The sequence below is a fragment of the Accipiter gentilis genome, chromosome 3, assembly GCF_929443795.1.
Source record: "Accipiter gentilis chromosome 3, bAccGen1.1, whole genome shotgun sequence".
Lineage (NCBI taxonomy): Eukaryota > Metazoa > Chordata > Aves > Accipitriformes > Accipitridae > Astur > Astur gentilis.
Window position 1 is genome coordinate 36,534,551 of NC_064882.1, and position 23,990 is coordinate 36,558,540.

Here is a 23,990-nt window from a genome sequence, read left to right on the forward strand (position 1 = left end):
CAGGCAAAGCAGGTGGTCTGCAAAAGATTGCATGGACATGCCTTGGACTATTCTCTCTCTCTTTTTCCCTCTTTGCCCGCCCAAAGACAGTTCTTAAGGTTAAGTTTGATACCTGGAAAGATGCAAGATGGAAATACTGGCTTGCAGATAAGATGATGACTGGATTGGCAGGGGGTTTACAGCTTCATAAGTGAGAGTATTTCATCCATTTGCAACGAGCAGAGGCACTGTTCAGGACTTGGGATGAAAAGTAAAGAGAAAACAGAGGGCTTCTGTGTAGACCATAGTACAGCTTCGATAGAAGATGAAGAAACCTGCCCAAACTGCCCAATGGTTCCTGAGTGCCGAGGCCCCTTGTCCCAAAGCCTGGTCACCTGCCCTCCCTGCCTGGATTATTTCTGAAGTTCATGTTGTAAGAACTTGGGTCTTAATTTACACTGATTTTTGTCAGGCAGAATTGCAAGATGAAAGATGGTGTTGACAAGACATCAAGAACTAATCTAATACCTCTTTTTTATGAATCTTTCAGGGCAATCAGGACTGCTATGATGAAACTTGCTGCTCCCGTTTAATTTCTCTTTTCCTGAAAAATGCAATATCCAGCACTAAAAATTGTTGTCCCTCGCAAGAAGTAAATCTCACAAAATTGGTTTGGGGGAGAGCAGTAATCTAAAAATAACAATCCTGCATAAGATCCTGTGTCAGATGCCTCATATGCAGAAAATGAAGAGAGTATTTTATCTAATTAAGTAGGGGGGTAGATGAAAAACAGAGGTAGATTGATATAGAGGTAGTGGGATTTTGGCTGATTAGTTTTACGCACAGTAAAAACCAATGCCATCTCATCACTCCTGAAGGAATGCCCATTAAAAAGAAAAGATTAAAACTGTGTAATTTCCCACTACTCTAATCAAAACTAAAATTGTAGGGTCTGCTGGATAATCACAGCTGTCATGGGTGTCTCGGTAATGATTAGGTGATTGTAGGTTACCTCAGTTCTGATATGCCCTAATCCCAAATACTTAAACACTGACGAGGAAGACTGCTGCCCTCTGTTCTTACATGCAGTACAATTGCAAGCATTTATCATTTCATCTACTTGTCTGCTCCCCCCCGCCCCTCCCTTTATCTGATGGCCTGTTTGTGCATCCAGCCACTTCTTGCCAGGAACATGTGCTCAAAAAACTGGTGCTGGAGTCCCCAGAGCTCATGGAGCGACTCCTGGCAATCCCGAGAGTGCTTTAGATGCTTTAGACGAAAAAAATGAAAAGCCAAAAAGTCTTGAGACCTGCAGGGTTTTGATCCTTTGTGATCAGAGTAGGTAAACAATTCAGATTAGGGCTATTTTTACCCAGTAAATGAAAAGTAAATTTTAAATGATAAATGCTGAAGCTAATTCTAGTCATATCCCACAAATGAACAAAGATTGGTTTAGGTAGTTTGGAGGGGGGGGGGAATTTTTCAGCATGGCAGCAAGGAACGAAAGGTAATACCCCAGCTGCTCAACCTGCCTGTGGCTGTGGCACAAGAGGCAGCACAGACAATGAACACTGATGGCGGGCAAGCCAAGAATAATTTGCCTTGTCTTTGCTCTTACTTTCTGAGTGTGGAAACCACCAATCTGATGCCTCAAGTAAACAATATGTTACAATACTCACTAGTATGCTTCAGTTGTTTAAGCATCCAGGTAAAATGGACTACAGCCGCTTCTTTTGACCAGAACAGTATGAAGCAGCTGAAAAATATTTCTGAGAAATCAGGTCTATTTTTTAATGCAGACCTGGGATCTGCATATATTTTTTTCTATACCATACCATACCATACCATACCATCTATACTAAATTTAGTTCAGTAAAAATACACTTCTTCCATTTCCTTTGGAACAATGTTTATATTTTTTGTGGGTTTCAGGTTGCCATCCAGAAAAGATTTCTTCATACTTTCAGAGCAAGCTTCTATGGTGTGGGGTCCTGGGCAACAGTAGAGAGAAGGCAAATAGCACTGTCTGCACTAGGCAAAGTGGAGGAGAGGAAAATTATATTTTAGCCACATCAAAGCTGCCATGTAATCATCATGTTACTAGTGGAAGATCTGAAATCATCCTTTTCTTATTTTTTACTTCTTTATAACAACAGGGTATTAGAGTAGCCAAACCAGAGCAAATAGTTGGCTTTTCTGCTTACGTATTTTACCTGGTTAATAGTAGCAAATACAGCTCTCTAAAAGAGTATGAAAATCTTCATCTTTTAATTTGTATGCAAACTACTGCCAGTGTACTTAAAGCTGCATTTGTTGTTTTCACAAATCACCGTGAATCTCCTTCAGCCAAATTTATACCATTTTGTGTGTATTCCTTTTTTCCCCACTACTATCAAGTGCCACTTTTGGCCCCCTTCTGGGTCATTTGCACAATCAGGAGGAGAACTGTGTTATCTTTCTGCCTCATTGACTTACTATCTCATTTTCAGTCTCTGAAGAAAAGCTATCTTTTTTCCCCACCTTGCTTATGCTACTTTTATGTTCCATGCGAGTGAGTTTAGTCCCAATCCATGCCATTTAGTTATAAAAAAGCAGGCACTAATTTAATGATCCATCATATTTCAGAAAAACTTCCTCAGAAATCAAAGTAATAGCATGTAGGAAAGATTTCTGAAATGAAAGAGGCAAGTAAATCAGGATTGCCTTAAAGCAAAAAGTCAGTCATCTGAATATTTATCCAAACATAATAAAGCCAACACCACAATAAAGTATCCTGTTTAATGGATTATTATTGTTGTTAGTTTTATTTAAGTTCCAAGAGAATGCTACATTATTCCATATCCTTTGCCATGTGAATATATTCCTATTTTTTATACTAAACAGAATCTTAATCAAGCCTCTGGAAAATGAATGAAGTTGCATAAAGACCAATGAATATTGGATCCACAAGAAAGAAATTGAAAGCCAAATAAAGTAGAGAGTTTAAATGAGTGAGAATCAATATCTCACCCTCCTCCTGCTGTTCCTTACTGCTGAACATTTTTAAGTGCAAACAGTTTTGAGTATGAACTGGTTAGAATTTGTGAATATAGGGAGGAAAAAAAAATACTTTCTGGAATATCTTCTAAAAGGTGTGGGACCTGGAGAGCTTGGTGAAAACCGTGTGCTGTGATGGTCATTAGTAGTTCTGTGCAGAATTAAGTCTCAGTTTACATTTTTATGGTCCTCAAAGGAGGCATGAATATTTCTTCTTCATGACTGAAATAAAATGCTACAGAGAAAACAAAAGGAGCTAAAAATGTAAACCATGGAGGGCTTCTCAGCAGAGGTAATTGTCTCCGGTGATGGATGCGAAGCACATGCATTTTGCAGCTGAAGAGTAAACCCCCCAAAGAAATTACTGCATAATCTTTTTCTCTGTCCTTATAAATGTGCTTTCAATTTTCATATTGCTGATATAAATCTCTTGGGTCAAATTGCGTGTCTTGTCATGTTTTCACAGTAGTCTTTTATGTAGGCCCAAGCATTTCAGCTTTGCCTACTTCAAACAGTTACATTGGACTCAACACAAATTGCTTCCTTAAGAAGAGCAAAGCACATCAGGGTACACAGGAGTTTCTCTCCGTATAATTAGGGATAGCAGCTTCCTTCCTACATGTTAAAGCAGTGAAGAGTGACTGGAAAATTGCCAGAATCAGGCCCATCTTTAGCAAGGAGTCAGCATCCACATCCTGTTTCATCCCACAGTGTGGTTGTCCCTTATAAAGAGAACATCTGTCACATGTGTTAAAATGCCTCTTGAAAAGGCTTGGACTATCATTTTCTTCAGCCTGGTTGAGTCTCCTCCTTGTTAAAGTGAACCAACATGAAACACGTAGAGATCTCTAGAATGTATAAAAGGTAAATGCCTGCAATGTATGTGTTCACAAGACCTGTAATATTCTCCTTCCTCCCATCCATACTCCGTGTTACAATTTAAGATGCTTTCCTCTGCAAGTGTGAGGAGCAAAGGAAAGTACAGAAGAGTCACTGAGTACCTGAACTTTATACCTTCCGTGAAGGATCTGTACTTAGCAGGATTGGGCTCATGGGGTTTAGGTGAGTGAGAAGTAACAGCTTACGCCTTTTCTCCTTTTCTCCATAACCCATATAGAAGTGCTCTTAACAACAATACGTTTAATGGTTATTTGTGAACTTATGAGGTTTCTTCGTTCAGGCACCCCTTAATATGTTTAGGAGTATGTGTTGTGATTGTGGTGATCTCTAACTAGTAAGTCTTACCAGAGACATGAGTTCAGCCTCAGGATTTACACTAAAGGACACACCTTGTTGACCTGGTTTCAGACAGGTCCTTCAGCTTGAGCAGACAACAGTTAGACTAGCAGCTCTGCTCCCTTTACTTAACTGCAAAGGTCTGATGTGCCATATGGGTTCGAGATAGATAACATTTTTATTATGTCAAAAATATTTTGATAATGCCATTGATGCTTCTACAGTCTGTCAGAAATACAGTTTTGAGAAGGTCCCCTAATTATTACAGAAACATATGTGCTAATTCTGAGGATGTGTTGCAAAGACATTCTTCTGGGTCTTGTTTCCCTTAGGCATTTGGTGGTGGACTGAAAGTGAGCAACTTGACAGGTTTGATGCAGGTCTGATTGAGAAGGATATTGTTTTCCACATGACCAGTTTCATTACCAGACACATTAAAAACAGTCTGGAGTTACTGGCCCTAGAGAAAAAAATCAAAATTAATTACCTAATGTATTTGTTTTGGTGATGAGGAATGTCCTTCCCCCTTTCAATGTGGCTTGTTTCATCCAGTTAATGGGAGGAGAGTGATGCAGGGCTTGCCTTTGTGTGTATGTTTGTGTTGAAGGAGCCCTCGGACCTGTTGGACTGGTCATAACAGCACAGTGTTGTGCTGTCAGACCTTACTTCCACCCTTGTCCTTTGCATTTGGTCAGTCCTGGGCTTCATTTACTCCATGCTCACTGAGATACAGAAAAGAGCAAAAGCAATCAGATTTCTTAGTTGGTACTGCTTATAAATAATGGGATAAAATACCTGATTTCTGTATATAATTTTGTGTCTGTGTCTGTGTGTGTATAGACATACCTATACAGATGTGTGGGTGTGTGGGTGTGGGTGTGCATATATAGGTGTACAGGATGCAATTCATCTCTTGGATAGTTCAAGTTAAAGGGAGGAGATCCTCTTCAGTTGTCTTTCATTGTTTAGCAATTTCCATTTATTCTAATTACTTTGATGCAATGGAAGGTGCTGTTCAAAATAGTTTGCTGCAGTAACTTTTATCTCAAACTAAGATGATGCCACCTAGTAAAGAACCTTTCTTCTGAAATGACATTTAAAGGCAGGTCATCTTCAGAAGCCTAGAGAAAACAGAACTTTCAAACTGCTGCCAGAATGTGGAGCCGAAGATGGTCGTTTTTAGAGAGAGACCTAAAAATTAGTGTCATTTTTTCTGTCTTCTCACTGTCTAAAGGAGCTCAGCAGAAACCGCAGCTTAACCTCAGCAGTTCAACCCTGTTTTCTCTTTTCTTCTTCTTGTCTGCCCATTGCAATAATCTGTGTTTAAGCACAGACTTTGACAGCCATGATCTGCTGTCATGCTGATCAAGCTGTCAAGCTGCTTCTTGCCGTGTAGGAAATGGAGCTCACAAACTGCAACTCCCTAATCAAAAGTGTCTGCTTGGTGCCCAGGAAAAGATGTTCTTATGTCCCCAGGCAGATTGCAGGTGAATGCACCTACAGCAAAGGGTATGGCTTTTGAGAAATGTTCAAAGCACAAATTCTGTTGCAAAGTTAGAAGTTCCTGATTATTCCCTTTGATTTTACAAAGTCTAATTTAAGTTAATCTAGTTAAGAATTCTTTAACAATACTAAGCCTTAAGCTTCTCAGTCCCAGCCATGGTGTTAATTGTTCATTAGCGCTGATAGATCCATTTAATAACAAGCTTTTTGTTTTTCTAGTCTCAAATCAGAACGAATGAATTCAATGCTGTCTGCCATAGAGGGTTTTGTCTAATTCAGCAGTTCCCAGTAGTCCTAGGCCAAGCTTTACACTCTGTCTCCCTCAGTGCTGCCTGCTTAACTTCACCAGCCTCCCCTGTCTTCACATTTGCCCTTATCGATGCCTCTTTACCTCCTTACTCCTTACCCTTTGGTCCTGGCCTCCTGGTTCTTTAATCTCTGCTCCCTCTCCATTCCCTGTCTCCTGGATTTCTCCCACTTCTTTCTCCTCAACCCTGACGGAATGTCAGACTGGCATTCGATACTATTACACTTCAGTGTCAGCCCACCTCACCAGGGAGATGTGATGATGATTGTGACCAAGCTTAATGTTTGTGAAGACACCTGGAAACAAGAATGAATGCTTGTTGGGACTTTTTATTGCTTGAGTTCTTAAAATAGCTTTTCTGTGGTTTTAGGTTGGGGTTTTTTCAGTATTGTGCATTGTTTGTCAATCTTAGTCAGAAATTGATGCTTAATTATTACATTGGTATGAACATCATGATAAGGCAGTTACATAAAACTGACTGCGAATAAGGAGTTGGTAAGTTTAGGTTGTGAATACAAAAGTGAGGAAGGGTGGGATTGGTGCTGTTTTGTGATTCTGGAATGACTTTGCCATGCTGGAGCTCTGCTCTGATGCCAGCATGAGCACAACATGAAGGAACTCCATCACAAGACTTTTTGTCCTTGTCTGATTTAGGAAACTGCCAGGCAGAAATGTCTATGCCCAGATGCACAACGAAAAAGAGCAGGAGATGACAAGCCCTGTTAATCATAGTGAGGACACCCAGAACATCATCCAGGGTGAGGAATTTATTGATGATGATCTGGACTCTCAAACACTAGGTAACGCAAGAGGTAACTTCATTTTTAGTTTATAAATTTTCATAAGTAATTGATTTTTAATTGATGTTTGTTTTCATTTTAGCTTTTTTTCATTTTCTGCTCAGTCTCAGGAAGAAGCAAATAGTACACCACTATCAAAGGATTATCTCAGTTATCTTCTTTTGGCTTGCTTTTGATACAGGCTAATGCATGGATGACATGCTATATAGAGCATGAGTACAGAGATAGGACAGTTTAATGTCAGGAGACTTCCTGGGACAATTTTAGAGATAAATTATATTTGGTGGAACAGGATATAGTAGGTAACAGTTGAATTAACTCAATAACCCCATGAATTGGTGGAAAATGGAGTTTACAACAGAAGGATTTGTAGAGTCAATGTTTCCATGGTTTCAGATGGATTGTACCTAGATCCATTGCTATATTTGCCATCATATTCCAGTGGCATTTAAAGTTTTCATGATTAGAAATGTTAAATTTATTCCTGTATAAAAAGTATAGTAAGTCTTCCCTAATTTAGCTGATAACTTTATGGGATGGTCATAAGGAACCCAAGAAGGAAACTTTCGGTGAAAATCTCTCAGTGGAAATGATTTAAGTGTCAGGTGGAAGAGCATATCCTGGCACCCTGTGGTTGTTTTTAATGTAACATGGAGTGCTGATCTGTAAAATTCATTTCTTGTAAAATTTACCATTGTGTTCAGACTGCTTTCAGGTCACAGTCTGAAAAGTGTAGGACTATGGAAAAAAACTCCCCAGTTCCATTCCTACACATTTTGTGAAAATAAATCAGATAACCCAAAGCCTTTGGGATTTGTAGCAGCAGACTCATGGTGTAACAGGCAACTCTTCATGAACCCACAGAATAAGATGTGTTTTAGCTGCACCACATGTAGCCTGGGGAAGGACAGAACTTTGGCAGAGGAGAGATTTCTTTATCTTGGGTTTCACCTTTATCGTTTGTTCTCGATGTCTTTATTTTTATTTGCTGAACTGTGTGGCGTTTCTAGGTTCTTGGAGGTGTTAGCTTTGAGCACGAGGGAAAAATCCAGCCTCCCGCTTTGCTTTGTGTATTTCTATCTTTTCTTTGACAACCTTTGTGTATGAGTATCACTGTGTTTCCATTCAGATTTTGCAAGACAACCTTGATTGCACTCCTGATTTTACTGGAGTTAGTTCTAAAAACAACCCTGGAAAAACAAAGTCTGTGTTATAATTGTCTGATCGACTCATCTCCCAGGTCTTTAGAAGAGAAGGCTGAATGCTAACAAAGTCCTTGCAGGCATGCCTATTAAAGTGGAGCATTCAAACACCTCTAGCAATGTACAGAAGCGTAACTTCGTTTAATGGTAGAAAATCCCTTATGGCCTATTTATATAAAGCAGCTTGAGATGCTGGAATAAAGAAGTGCTACCCTGATTTGTAACGCATTCAAAAATAATCTCTACTTGCCCTGCACTCCTTACTCAGAGAAAAAAAAATAAATTCTTCTATCTGGGCAGAGCATTATTAGGGTTAAAGAGTGCGAGATCTTGATGTTTTGATGTGAAACTTAAGACAGTTAGCAAATGCAGATCTCGAAGTGATTTGTGCTTCTGCCAGGTTGTCAACACCAGTAGCATTTCCAGCGGAGCGTAAAGAGTTCATTTCTGTGGATCATAATCATCCATATTTGTCAGCTACTGTACAGCTTTTAGACACAAGACTTTATTTAGGACATAAAACTATACTTCTGCTCGCTGTACTGTTTTGTTACTTGCAGTACTTTGCACTAGCTCTGGTATTGCTCAGTACTGCCAAGAAAATATTCCTGTTAATGATACTCGTCTGTTTTATCTGGCTGGAGAATGAAGCATGTTATAATCCCTGCTTTATACTAAATTCTGTTTTATGACATTATTTGCCAAAGGTTCCTATGCTATGGAGATCCCTTCTAGTTCTGGTGAGCTTTCTCCCTCCCTGTTGGGAGATGTCAGTAGCAGCCTCCGCTCCGTGCACAGCAGGGAGTTACAGGCCTGGGTTTCTGTTTGTTCTCTCTCTTCTCATAACTTTTGAATTTCCACAGTACAGTATTTCCAGACTCACCCATCCACTTTTTTTGTTTTCTATATATTTTATGTTGCCTACTTTATCGCAACCCCCACCTTGGGACTCCTCAACACCATTACCTTGCAGTGACTCCTTCTGGGAGAAGTGGCAACTTGAACAGCTACAGAGTTCCCTTATTGCTGATGCCGGTCAGTGTCCAGTCCCAGGTCAGTGGCATGTCGAATGGACGCCTCAGGTTCCATTCTCCTCCCTCACCTGCACCCCTCGAGACAACTACACCTTTTTAAGCCACAAAGAGAACCAACTTATGCTGTCGCTAGGATAGAAACCCTAGGAATTTGCCACAAATCCACCACCATGAGCAAAAGCTTTGCGCGAAAGTATGCTGTAGGTACATGGAGCTGTTGCACCAACCTTCACCTGACCTGTTGTTTGATAAAGCCACTCTCTTTATGCGATTGACTTGTCCCTGCCATAAAAGGGGGATTTATTGTGAAGTGCCTGAAATACACTAATGCTGGCCTTTTGTTTCTTTATTTTTGTAGGCAATCACTCAGGCGTGGTTTTGAGCATCAACTCCAGAGAGATGCACAGTTACCTGGTTAGCTGATATTTACAGCTGAACACAAAAAACGAAAGACTCTTCTCTGTATCGTTTTTATTTTTCCCTGGTGATGTCACAAAATTGCAAATATGGCTGTAAATGCTGGTGGAGAGGAGGTTTCTTATCAGTCCCGTGGAAAAAAGCATCCATCATCAGTTACCAAGGGAGAAGGATAATCCACCTTGTGTTGACTCTATGGCCTGGGAACTCGTTCCGATTGAAACTCAAACTATGGTAGCAAATCTGTAGCCCTAGGCACCTTCAATGCCACCTTATTTCTTTTCTGTATATGCTCTAGTTCTTTAGGTTTATTTTTAGAAGGATTGACTGTAACTTTTTAATTATATTTTTAATTGAAGTATTCAGCGGAAGGCTGGGACTCATCAGCCCGAAAAGGTGATTTTTACACAAGCGACTAGACCAGAACAGATGGTTGGTTGATCACGATGACTTTTTTTAGGAGGCCAAGTGTTTCTGTACTGGGAGAGGATTGAGCGAGGAGACAAATGCACTTCTAGTCGAAACAAGCTCTTAACTTAAACATGTGTCAGACAATCTAATGAATTTAGGCTTAGGCCCTTCTGTGGATTAAAGGAAGTAAAGTGTTAATTAAGATATCTCATAATATAGGATAATGCTCTTGTAAGTGTAGCAAGTCCTGACAAACCATCAGCACCAGTATCTTCCCCAGTCCCACCCCATGTGAAAGAAAAACACCAGCTTGATGCTATTTCCAGACCAGGTGCCTTCACTTGCAGACAGTCATTTCAGTTGCTCCCTTCTTGTCTCATAAGCGAGCACCTTTAGGACGATGGCAGCTGCCGGATGAGTTACCCCGTAAAACCCCATGCTGGTGGCCTGTCTCTTTTTAAATTTGCAGAGAGTGTAAATACCTCTTTTAAGTCGCTTTCTTAGTATGGTTATTTTTTTAAAACTTCCTATTAAGGCAGAGGTGCCGGGTAGGTTGGAGCTCTCCTCCGGGCAGGACTGGGTAGCTCACCACCGTCCCCTTCCCACTCACATCCTTTGGGATTTTCCCTGGCTCTTTGCCCTGGCAGACAGGGCTGGGCAAACTCCGAGCCGACCTTTGCCGCTCTGGTTGGTTTGACAATCCAGAGGGTCATGGGGAGGGAGGATGGGCTGTGATTTAGGGGTTCATATTTCCTTTCTGTCACCACAGGGTGTCACTCAGTCCCCACCACCACCGGCCCCCATTTCTGCAGGGAGGGCGGTGGGGCTTCTGAAGGAGCTGCCTGCAGAAAGGCTTGTGAGTCACGTCAGAGTTTCCTAATCCCAATTTTGTGAGTTGGGTCAGAGTTTCCTAGTCCTGACCCCTGCATCCCTTGGGAACGGCTGTGCGGTGAATCCACACCCCGCTGGTCGTTTCCCTGAGGTTTATGGAGCCGTGTAGGAAATGGACTGTGGTGTGATGAGTTTAAACATCTGGCATCCTATGTGTCACAGCTGCCTGGGATTAGGATGCTTCTCTCAGAAACCTATATAATCTCTTCACTTTTTGCCTTTGATAGAGAATAAATAGCTCTTTACTCACTGAATGTCATACTGATGCTAGTGGCAAGCTCGCACACCACCTTGCTTAAGGAGGATACAGATAGCTAACTACATCTTTCTGAATAAACAAACAGAAAATAATGCTGGTAAAACAGAAAAGGACTGTCTTAAAATTATCGTATGCATTGAAGTCATTCTTCCATGTAGCTGTGGATATCCTAGAGCATATTGTCATCAAATGCAATGGACTGGGATGTAATAGTTCAGTGTAGTAGGCTCTCACGAACCCCACAGGATGTATGTGTAAAGCACAAGAAAATCTAGATTATAAACCTACTGTAAGGAACTAGGTGAAAAAGTTTTAAGTGAAGATTCTGAAAAGCGCTTGCAAACTGCTCAGGAAAATAATTTCAAAAATTGTTCTAAAATTTCTGCCTATGTAGTTATAGAGTGCCATGTAAACCAATTTACAGAGAAGCAATGCTCTTGCTGACTGTTGTATGCCAGACTGTGTAGAAATCCAAGGTGTTACATGTATCTGAGTCTGGGTTCCTTGAAGAGAAGCGTAAATACAAAATGTGCTGTGCATTGGAAACTCTCGGGATCGTTGCACCAGAGGTCTTTCTGTTCTCGCCAGCTCTTTATGCTTTTTCTAGCGGAAATGAGCTGGAACAGAGAATAAAATAGCATTGCAAACAGCTTACTTGTTCCTGTGAAATAAATCTGAAGTGGGTTATTTGTATAGGGCAGGTGAGTAGCAGATTAGCCTCATGGACAAGGGATGGGATGGAAGTTCTAGCTTGGGGTTGTTTTCCCACAGTTTGTCGGGTTGGCAAAGGACACTGTTGCAGCTAGGTCACACATCTAATTTATGCTTTCACAGCTATTTTTATACATTTAATACACGGTGATTTGTGTCTCTGATAACAGGCATCTTTTGGAACACCGTAGAATATTTAACCGCTTGGTACTCTAATTAACACTTAGCACAATATAGTGCCTGTAATAGTGTTTTTCGATGCTTATTAATTTGATTCATGCAGCACTCCTGTGAGGTTGGTTTGTCATGTCTTAAAAACATTGTTTTCTAATGAGTTGTCAGTGTTGCCATAACTGTATTAATAATACACAGCAGATAATAAAGGAAGCCTTTGATTCCCTGGCAAGAATAACTTTAAAACGAATTATTTTAAAACTGAGAAAATGCCATTAGCATTTTCCCATTCATGGTGTTTGGTTTATCTTTAAATGAAATGTCTCACTAGGGCTACATTTTTAATCTCTTGAACTACACCCATGACATCTTAGCATTTTATCCTTTATATGTATCTAAGATCCTGATACATTCTTATACAGAAACAGAGTTGTTTCTATCCACATACACTTGTCACGCGTGCATGCACACAGACGTGCAGTATTTGTACATATTCCAGTTAAATTTGTTAGTGGGGAAGGGTGATTTGATGGCTAAGAAACAAGATGGCTGTCAGGTACCTGTATTCTGTACCCACTTTGGGCAAGTTACTTAACTTGTATGTGCCTCAGTTTCCCTGCCTGTAAAATGGGGCTGATAGTAATTACCTACCTCACAGGGGTACTGTGAGGCTCAATTAATCACTGTTTGTTCAGGATCTTCAGAGTGAAAGAATTTTCTGAGCATAAATTATTAATAGTTTTGCTTTCTTTGTTTCACATGTAATTATCGCTGTTATTAAAGGTGGTCTGCTGAAACCAGATGCAATTATGTACAATGTAAAAAATGCATAACCTGAAAAAGGTACATCACTGTTAAAAAAAAAAAGGTAATTTTATTTTAAAACTGTTATTGGAACATACTGTTATGTGGTAGCATTGCAACATTGGCTGTGATTTTGCTGTTACACACTAGTATCTTAAATTTACTTTTCTATAGTGTTATTTGGTCAAAAGCCTTATAATAATGGGTACAGTGATACTTACCAACATTGATATTGAACTATACTGAAACCAACAAAACTGGCAGTGTATTGGCCTCATTCACACCTTTTGGTCTTCTTAAACTCTAATGTATTTGCAATTTCAAAAACACCCTGTACTTTTCAGAGTGCTCCAAGCTGTACTGATTTGAAGTGTTCTAACAGAGCCATCAAGATTTACAGCTGGTATCTTTGCTTTCCCTTTTGATATTGAATGTTTTATATGGCTTTGGAGTGGTCTATCCATATAAAGTGCTCAGAAATGCTCAGAAGACCTTTAGGGAAAATCCACACATAGTGTAAATTAATTTCTCAAAAATAAAAGCAATATAAATCAATGTATGTTTTTATACCCTGTAGAAGAGGGTGGTGGAAATGGCTGTGAAGAAATAGAAGGTACCGGCCTGAGGCAAGATGTTGTTATCTCCAATTCACATCCAATTTCCTTGAACTCTTTTTGGATATTCTCATTGAATTATATTCTTCCTGATGAGTTTTCTGCTTTCAATGACCAGTTTAAAGAGAAGTAAAGTGTTTATTCATATAAAGTAGATGATTTGTTAAATGACTGTCCTCTGGACAGGCAGGGCCAAATCAGTGCTTTGCCATTAGTAGTTCCTAGTGCAAAGCAGATTTAATCTGACATGATTATGATGGTTAGCTGTGGTTTAGGTTCAATGAGACATCACTTTAGTGGGAATACTCTACTACTGTATGCTGTCTCTTTAACAGAGGTCAACAGAATGGAACTGCAGTGGTTTCCATCCCCCTTACACAAATACATGCTCAAAGAAATGGGGGGGGGGGTGTGTGTGTGTATTATTTTTAAGAAATTAAATACATGCATTTGTTTGCAGTAACTTTTTGATGATGAACCAGTGGTTCTGATAAGCTTTGAATTTCTAGTGTTATTTCAAGTTGAATACAATGTTGCTAAGTTGATGACAGAATCGATGACAATTTTAGTCATAGAGTTTTCCTTTGTTTCCTATAAAACAATATTTTGTAATTTTTCATTAATGAAACATTGAGAGGAAAAGAGAGACTGAAATTTTTATTTCATTGCACGATCCCTGGCAGTTGGAGTTGTTATTGTATATTGATCGATACTGCTGTATTGTTTCTATCTTCATCTTTATTTCAGACTTTTAGATGGAAGTAACTGCACATTTCTCTCAAAATATTGGCTTTCCACTAGGAAGAAATTTATAAGCATTTACCTTTACAAATATTGATTTTAGAGATGCAAAATTTTGTTGTGTCTTCTAAGTCCATCCAAAAACCTGCTTCCTGGCTCATGTTCTCTGTTCTAGTCCCAATTGCACATTGCTTCTACAACTTTCTTTATGAGATTGGCATATAGCCTAATTTTACTAGTCTGAGAAAGTGTTTCTAAAACTTCCATTAGACTAGCATTTAATTGCCCAGAAGTAGTTCCAGGATCTGCTCAGACCATTTTCCTAATGTTAAATCTGTATTTTCATGTTCTTTATTTCCTTTCAGTATTTCAGTATTAGCCCTCTCAGTGCTATTTAAATGCGTGTTTATTCCTGTCATGGATATATATATGTAATGTTCTTCACTTATTTTCAGACTGTAATCATCAAAGTGACAAATTTTGAAATAACTCAGACCCCCAGTTAGCTTTTGCAATTAAAAGCCTAACCCCGCAGCCTTTGGGAAATGTCAAGCTGTGCACTCTTAATTTTTTAATCTTCTTTCCTGTCAGCCTTTCTACCCGATTGATCACCTCGGCAGATTTTCCTCCAATTCTTGTTGTAAACTCAAGCTGGAGGGAATGCAGAAGAGTTTCTCAATGTTGAGATGGACTAGAACAGCTCATGTCCCAAATCTGAATGGGAATGTCATGTGGACAAAGTTTTTGGTTTTCCTTTCTTTTCAAGTATGTTGCATAGAGTAGAGAGGGTTATACATACCATTGGGGAAATAAGGCCCTGTAATGGTACATCAGAATGGTACGAAGACTAAAGAATGCATTCATCTTAGAAATGTCTTTTTTTTTTTTTTTTCCTGAAATTGACACATACAGCAAGTTCATTTCATGATTTTTAATATGTGAGACCTCATTTCTTTAAGTCTTCAGTCCTGGCCTTTTTCCTCCTGTTAAATGGAGTAGCAAATTACTTAAAGTATGAATTGTGGAGCCATGTATGACCGAATGAAGGATTTTCATTCTTTTCATCTCTTTTTTTTCCTTATGTGAAGCTTGTCAGAATTACTATTTTCAGCTAGTTTATGTGCTGGTAGCTGAGAAGATCTTCTGGAAGACAGTATTTAAGAAAAGAAATACTGGAAGGCTTAGAAATACGTACTCTGAAGTGCAACAATATAGCTGTGTGAACAAAAACCTTATCAAAGAGCTGTTATGGTTTGTATTAAAATACTTTTTTAAATAGTATCTCTAAAAATACATGTTCTTAATTGCATACTCTTTGTCTCTCTCCCCTTCCAGATTGATTTTCTTTTAGGAGTGACATTTACTAGCCCTGAGAAAAGTGGATTCTTTCCCTTACACAAGTAATTCTGTTTAAAATTATTTCCTTGCAACACTTGACTTGAAAGCAGTACACAAACTTGAGCTTTATTGATTGGACTTGATTTCTGAGTTTCTGTAGAATTTGCATCTTTACACTGATTTGTTGCGGTACAGTGGACATAAAGCCCTGCTGGGCAGCAATAACACATGCAGCAGTACATGGCACTACTTAAATAATATGCCTTTGTTGCACATATTTTTAATGGTATAATGAGTATATGAATCACCAGGAAGGCCAGGCATTCCAAATAACTGTCTTAACATGTCTTACATTTCTATGTTATTTCTTGCTAATTTTAGCCAGCTTTTGATACTTATGTTTAGTTCTTACTGACAGTGTCTGCTCTTGGAGATCAAAGGGCAAGAATTGGCTTATTCTGTTTTTAAAAAAAGTATTAATTCATACCGTTTGCTTATTAATTAAAACAGTTTGAAAAGAAAATCTTTCTGAAATGGTGAAAGAGATGCTTTTTAATGAGAACAGCTCATATAGGGAAACCACAGACTTGTATCCATACAGTTTTTGAGACATTCTTGTCACAGATTGTGAATAGGCAGGACTATGTAGAAGGAGAAGTGTAAACCCCAAACATCAGTAACACGCACATAGGCAGTTTGCAAATGATAAAGCTAGTCTAAAGGAGAATATTTTAATACATCACTTACTTATATGTCCCAGATTCACAGAAGGGCATTTAAATGGTTAAGATTACAGAACATCATCACAAACATGGGAAGATGCCCAATTCACTGGCTCCGTTTGCTTGGAAATACACTGCTCTCTTTGGGGTTAATCTTTTGAGATGCTGAACTCTGAAGAGAAGTGACCTGCATTGTTTAATGCTTCCAACTTTTTGCTAAGTAATTGGTGACACTTTATAGAAAAGATTATCTGAATTTCCATTCTCTGTTGTTTCTCCTCGTTTCTTCCCCTCTTCTTTTTTTGTCCTTTTATTCTTTTGCATTATTGCTGCTGTTCGTTGCTCTGCCTTGCCTGCCTCCTCCTCTTGATGACAGTTCTTTACAGTCCACTTTTTTCTTCCTTGGTTTTTGTTTTGCTTTATGTTGTGTTTCTATTCGTGTTTTTATTTGGATATGCACCCTACTGTGTCCTGAGTGGTAACAAGAAGAATCACAATCTCTTCCCCATCCCTGTCTCTCCTCTGAGCTCTGTGCTATTTTCTGGGTTGATGTAGTTCCCCTGTGCTTTTCTCACTGCAGTCCATCCTTCCTGTTTCTTTCCCACTTTCGGTTCTTTTAATCCTTTCACTTTTAATTATAGCTTTCATTTTCTCTGAATCTTTCTGGAACTCTTCCCTTTTGCCTTTCCAGGACTTCTCTCAGCTGCTTGTCCCAGAGAGCACATACTTCTAGTCTGAGACGTCGATCAGTGTTATCCTCCCTGAAGAATAAATAACTAGCGTTTTTCCTCCCTCATCCATGTATATATTGACCTTGCTGTTGGTCTGTAGTGGAAAATATATATTTAATTGACAGACAGCTATACCCGTTATCTCCCAAATACCTCCTTCTGCCTCATTTTGGGTTATGGGGATGAGACATCGTGTTTGCATGAGTTTCCTGGAACACAGCAAGGGCTGGCCCAAGGTAGTATGTAACCTTTTAGATGATTTGTTACAACCTGAAGAATAGGTGAGGTGAAGGGAGTCCATTGCTAATGGAGGAGCAGGACCGGGAATCATTCCTCTTGGGAGCAATTTGACTTGTCAGGTTTGTGGGATGGGTGTGTATGCAACCTTCCCTAGGGGCAGAGGCAAATGGCTTGCTTTCAAGTTCCATAAAATACAAGTTTAAACAGCGTCACCAGGTAGGTTTGGGAGAATCTTCTTGTTGGAGGAGCTTGGAGAAGTCAATGGGAATACAATAATGGAAAATCTCTGTGGTATCTTTGAAGGGTAGAGCCTGTGTTAGAGAGGGAGCGTATGTGAGAGAGATGCAGGAGGGAGCAGAGCACAAGACTAAACAGGACAAGGAAGAGTAGGGAGAAAGTCAGTGTTACCAGTGTGTATGATTTTGCCCTGAGTTTTTGGTTTCGTTTTGCTTAAGCCTTGGAGCTTACTCTTAATTCGTAATGGTAACTGTTTTCAGTTTTGCTGGTTGCATACAGAGACTTTAAACCATGAGTCTAAACTGATGCAGCACCAGGAACACGCGAAATTATCAACATTTCTACCTATAATTTAAGACTCACAGCAACATCCCACTTGAGGTGCATGGAAAAGAGGTTGCTTCCCAGGAGCCGGGATGTATGCATGTGTACTCCAGAGGTAGCTCCAATATAAGTTTACTTCTGAGATGATTGTAGGGCGTTTGCTGATGGTGTTCCTTCTTAGCACAGCACTGAGCTAGGAGGCAAGGGAGGAGAATTATTTTATAGGGTCTGTGTCTTGGATTTATACCGCTTAAATGTAATTTGCTGGAATCCCTCTATGAGCTGCAATTTTATAATGTTTGAGAAGATGAGTTGGTATAGTACTCCTGCAGGTAAATACCAGCCACTGGAGTTTACTGAACATGTGACTAGAAATTTTGATTTTAGGAAGACAGAGTTCCTCCATTTCATATACACACCAGGCATTTTAGTACAGCTCCTTTTTTTATTTGTCACTGACAAGCTATGATTTATTTCCTCATGGGTGTAAGCCATGAGCTGCTCTTGCTGCCATGCAGAAGGCTCTGGAGGGAAAAATGTAATCAAATGGAGACATAGACTTGAATTCTCCCTTTGATCCCAGCCTCTTCTGAGTCGCTTTTCTCTGATTGTGGTTCTGCCAGTAAGCTGGGGTGATGTCAAAAGGGGATTAACTCATTTTTATACTCTTCTGTGTAGCTGAGAAAAAAATACAAGAAAAAAATTGCAGAGGAATAGCAGATTGGAAGAGGTGGGGAACTTCATCAGCTGTCAGGGCACTTTGGGAAGCTTTCGCTTTTGTGCTTTACTTACCACTTGTTTTTACAAATACGTACAACTTCTGTGATTTACCTTTCCATTAACCATAGATATGTTTCTTTGCAAAAGGGGAGGTGGTTCCAAAGAACATCACACTAGTGATGCATTGCAAGTGTGGTCTTAGGAGACATCAACTATTGCCCTTCCTCACCCAAATGAAATTATCATAGTATCATTGCTCTGTATTTATGAAGCTGCACTAGGAATATCAATTCACCCTGGATTAAGTAGTGGAGGAAGACTTGGAGAGATAATGAGAGTTGGAATGGGAGAAGTTTCCATTTTAAGAGTAAAGGATGAATACTGGCATATTTACAGTGCATCTGTGGCTGTTTGCAGCACAGGTGGGTCCAAAATCTCACATTCCAGACTTGGACAGATAAATCATACAGATTTTGCTGGCGCTACTCTCATGAACAAAAGGAGAAAAAATTGGTAATTAAACCTAGCCCAAATCATATTTTTGGCTAATTAGAGATACAGCTCTTGGTAAAGATATGACAGCCAATAAAATAAAAACTAGACTTGGCATACTTCATGTGAAGATTCACAAAGCATTTCTGGCTACCCTGTTGTTCATGTGGAGCATTATTTATTCGGCATTACAGGGCCAAATTCTACCCTAATTTATGACTGTGCAGTTCCACAGACTTTGTCAGTTCAGCTTTCTGTTACGGAAGAAAGGCACTCACCCATGGTGAATTTGAAATGCAGCTGCAGGCTAAAATCAGTTATCATCTCACTGCATCTGTACTCACACAGGTGACTGGCTGATTTTCACTTGTAATTCTTATTCTCATGGTTAGCACGAGAGTACTTTGGGTACATGTAAGCTCATTACAACCAAGGTAGAACTTTTGAACTACTTGCAACTGCTTTTCCAGAATAAGATCAGCAAATGCTTAACACTGTGTTTCTAACCAGATTTCTGACAAAGGGGCCCCTCCAATCCCTGTAAAGGCTCTTAGTTGCCATAAGTATGGTATAGTCCATACCTTTAACATACATGACTACGCAGTCCTCTCCTTTTGCCTTTGCACACATTCTAGTATTTGTGAAAATAGTACATGCCTTTTCCTAATTTTGTTTCAGGAGACCCTGACTTTGAGCAGGTTTCTTTGTATACAGTACCAGGGCTCAAGGGAAGAATGAAATTAATCCATTACTGGTGCATTGTCATAAATGGGGAAAAGTGTTATTTGTATATTTTTGTAAATATGTAACATTTAATGGCAGTTTTGTAGTGACGTGCTGTTTTTGAGAAAAAAAAAAAACAAAAAACAAAAACAAATATATGTTTGAATATGCTTAATGTAACACTTAACTGTGATTCAATTGCACAATTAATAGCTTAATCAAAAGTCTTGTGCAATATGTAGTGCACACACATAACCAAGTATCTGTTAGTGATCACAACCAAGTTTTTGGCAACTTTTAATGATGGTGATGAACTGTGCAGTACAGATTATCACAGTCTCTTTCAGCTTCCAAACATGTAGCAGACAAACTACTGTATACGTACCTGTGTACTCCACTGCATCCAAAGGTATGCATTTGTCCTGAGAACCTGCACTACAGGTTTTTCTTTAATAAAATTCGGTTCTAAACGATTGGTTGCTTTGTTTTTCTTGTGAAGCATTTCATGGGATTTGTGGAGGGAAAATGGTTTAGCCAGTCCCCAGAATTTGTGTGTGTGTTTCGATTTGTCAGTAATTAGCGGCAAACTTCAACTTCAGCAGCACTGAACTAAAAGGCTGCAGCAAAGCTTCATCCTCCTCCACTTATCCTCCTATACTGCACCTCAACTCCACTCCGGAGGAAAAAGGGAAAAGTCCTTTTCCCTTTTTCCTCCGGAGTGGAGTTGCTGCTGCAGTATAATTGGTGCAGGGTGACACTCTGTGGTGAGACTGAAGCCGTGCAACTGCAGGTGAAGAAAAATAAATGTTCTTCTAGAGCTCCACTGAATCAAAGGCTGACTATTTCTGTCCAGCTAAAGAATTAAAGAATTCAGCAGGTTTCAGCCTTACTCTCTCTGTAATAGAGAGCTATAAACAGAAAAAAGCTGTGTGTGTTCTTCTGCCTTTCCCATGTCTTTATTCCAAACTCTTCCATTTTCATTGGCTTCACATACTACTTGCTCCTTATTTATTCTTTTTTTTTTCTTTATTAACTGCGTTGTCTTTCCTTTATCCCACTGTGTTCCTGAAGAGTTGCCTGTGCTGTATAGAAGCTGCATCCTCCTTGCAATATTGAGGGGTCTGCAAATCAAAACTCTGGCTCCCAAAGTGCTGTTGCTGTTACTGATCCTGGCGAGTGCTCTCTTATCTTTGCAAAGGTCACTGAATTGCTAAAATCAGAATATGTCATGCATCCCTGCAATGTGAACATTCGTCCCTGCTTCAAAGTTCTGAGGTGAGCTGCTACTGGCTTAGCTCAGATTTAGGGTTGGAATACAATTTATGGTTTGCTGACAGGTAGTTGCTGCTGTGCAGCTTGGCCTTCCCAGGGAAAGCCTGACTCTGGTAAAACAAAAACTTGACCTTTCTTTTCATGCCTTACGCCCACAACAGGGAAGAGCAGAGATGTTGCTAAGTGTTGTGGTTGTGGAAGTGCAATGTGAAGTCCTGTTAAACCTCATACTGGGACAAAGCAGCAACATAAACTATTACCTACTAATTTTTTAATTAGCCGTAGAAAATTTATATAGACTACAATGAAGTTTTAATGGGACAATGAATGGATTATTTATTCATGGAGTGGGTATATTTTGAAGCTCAGAAGATGGGCAATTAGAATGAAAAATTTCCAAAATACAAGTTTAAACTTCGTTTTCTCAGTCTGCCCTAGTTCAGCACTTTCTCATAGTCCCTGCTGAAAGACTCTGCAGCCAGAGGAACCCCGTGGTGTGGGCTAGATGATCCTACTCTGTGGCACATCATGCTAAATGTGAGGCTGGGTTCAGAAATGAAGCTTGAAGCTTTCCCTATTTGTGTAATTCAGCTAGAAAACATTTTGATGGTTGTCATTTTAGGTTCTTTAATCCTATATTGTGACTAGCTGGGACTTTAAACTGCAATTTATCACTAAAAAAGCAGCCTGTTCAATCTCAAGTGACTGCGTTTCAGTTTCCAAATTTAGTGCTCTGATATAAATAAAAGTAAAATGAAAAGAAACCCTGAAGTCTCTTATTTTTAATGATGTTCCAATAGTTCTGAGAAAAGCTCCTGAGTTGGAAGGGCAGGAGTGAGAACAGACATGGACAAGCTGTTCCCATGAGACACCAAATGAAACTTGCTAATACTTAACCTAAAGGGCTATTTAACTTCAGAAACCAATTTCCATGGAAAAAAGAATAAGATAATCACTTCACTTCTGTTTCCTTTGCTGTCCTCATCAAAGCCATATTAATTGCTACACTATTTTGAAGCCTAACTGTTGCAACATCATCATAAATTATGTCTCTATAATAAAACTTCTGAGTCATAAATACCAGCCAATATTTTTTCCTGTTTTCCATTAAGACACTGATTTCTTTTCCATTTTTTTTTCTTTTTGTGATTTGTGCCCTGAAAGATGCTTTGCTTTCATATGAATCCAGCTGCTGTGGTGAAATTGTTTTTGTATTCTGACCCTCATGGTTTTCAAAAGCTGAAGCAAAATGCTACAAATGCTGCTCAGTGTATTTTTAACCTGATAAAAGGATCCATTCTTGCCATGACAGCATCACACCAAAAGCTGACCTCCAAAAAAATCGGAAGCAGCAGTACATGCTAAAAAAAAACAGGTTAAAAAAGTAATAGTTACAAGGAATAATTCAGTGACAGCAATTATCCAGTCTATTTAAAAATCAATAATGAAACAAGGAATGAAGCTTTTCACTTAAGTTCAACTCAGGACATGTAGCTGTAATTCTACTCAGCTGTAATTCTACAAAATCTAATAGGAAAATTATTTCCTTGTCATCAGGAGAGATTATTGAAGAGGAATATTCTTGCTGTAATTTAATTCTTTCAGTTATCAAATATAATGTGAAGGAATAATAATGCATTGTCTTGATCTTAAGACAGATCGTTGCTTTAAAAATCAAATTGAAAAGAATATGATACATTATTTTATAGGAGGGAATGCTTTTGTTACTGCTGGTGGAAAAAATTAAATAGTCTGCTACGAAAGAAACCAGCTTCACTTATTAATAGCAATATGGCAGGGAAACAGGGGGAAGCACACGAGGACACTTACTCAGTATGCGCTTCCAGCCTCCAACCACCCTGGAGCTGGACATTTCCACTTTGGAGCTGGTAGCTTTCTGTTTGATAGCCTTAAGTAATTCTTTTCTGCCATGAATTTTGTTTATTGTTTACAGACCCATATAGGCTTTTAGCATCTGTAAAATTCTGTGGCAACAAGTTCCGTAGCTGAATTCGGCCCTGAGTGAAGGCACCTCTGTGTAGGTGTTTTGAACCTGCCCCATTAATTCTGATACCCTCAGAGTTTGTACCGTTAGTGACAGGGACTATTATTTCATTCCCCACTCTGCTGCTGACTTTTATAACCTTTTAACATATTCCCTCCCCTCCTCAAGTTTTCTTTTGCACACTGAAAAGACCTTTCTTTTCCCTTTGAATTTCATTGTACTAGCGATAATTTTCCTTGTAGGGAGAGGGCTATGCTTTTGGATTTCTTTCTTGATCTTGTACCATCACCCATATGAGCTTTATCAGTGCCCAGACTTTGGATAATATTTTGTAGGTCCTAAAGCAGATGATGGAGGTATCAGAGATGCTAGGTGGGTGGTTTTCTTTTTTTAATACTTGTTTGTGTGAGTTTTGCAAGTCAGACAGGCTCTAGAGCTATGTGCTGATTTTAGACCACATGATATTTGCCAGGGGTTTTTTTGTTGTGTTTTGGGGGGGTTTGTTTTGTTTCTTTTTTTTCTAATTATTGTTACTATGCAGTACATGGACCCAACTATTAAAACGCCCTGATCATCTTGGGTGTAGCGGTATTTTGGCACTCATAATTGTCTAGATTGGGGTTTTTCTGAGGTTCTTTCTTCTTCTTTTCTTACCACAGGCAGCTCTTCCTATATTTCTCTACATAGAATTTCTTCTGACAATTTAATCACCAGTGAAGTTGTGAATGGTATTTCTGCAACTCCTTGTAGTTGGCTTTTAGTGTTACTATCTTGAATATATTAGTAACAACAAATTTATCTGGGTTTTTTTTTCAATTATTTCTGAATATTCTGATACGCACAAGGCTCAGACCCCAGCCCTGTGAAATCCCCAGGCTGAATGGAAAGGCCAAAGCCACTGGAAATAGAGAATCTATGCCCTAATTTTTTGTTTGTTTACCAACCACTTATTTATCCTATTGGGCCTTTTAATTTTCTCCAGTAGCTGCTTAAACCTCTTTAGTGATGGATCTTGTGAAAAGTGTGTTGAAGAAATCCAAGCAGTGTATGTTCTTTTCCCGGATGCT

At 39.2% G+C, this 23,990-nt stretch overlaps 1 protein-coding gene across 5 annotated transcripts in view; it reads left to right on the plus strand.

Moving 5' to 3' along the window:
- Window positions 1–12,198, plus strand: part of SORCS2 (sortilin related VPS10 domain containing receptor 2) — a 573,033-nt gene extending 560,835 nt beyond the window's left edge. The window contains exons 26-28 of one of the 5 annotated variants that reach the window (XM_049793559.1): window positions 6,716–6,873; window positions 9,037–9,116; window positions 9,456–12,198. In XM_049793559.1, the coding sequence (XP_049649516.1) occupies window positions 6,716–6,873; window positions 9,037–9,116; window positions 9,456–9,479 (262 nt within the window). In that variant the 3' untranslated portion in view covers window positions 9,480–12,198. Of the gene's footprint in view, window positions 1–6,715; window positions 6,874–9,036; window positions 9,307–9,455 lie in introns of those variants that run through there. The other 4 variants (XM_049793578.1, XM_049793588.1, XM_049793597.1 and 1 more) reach the window with 4 other exon arrangements.
- Window positions 12,199–23,990: the final 11,792 nt, after the last annotated feature.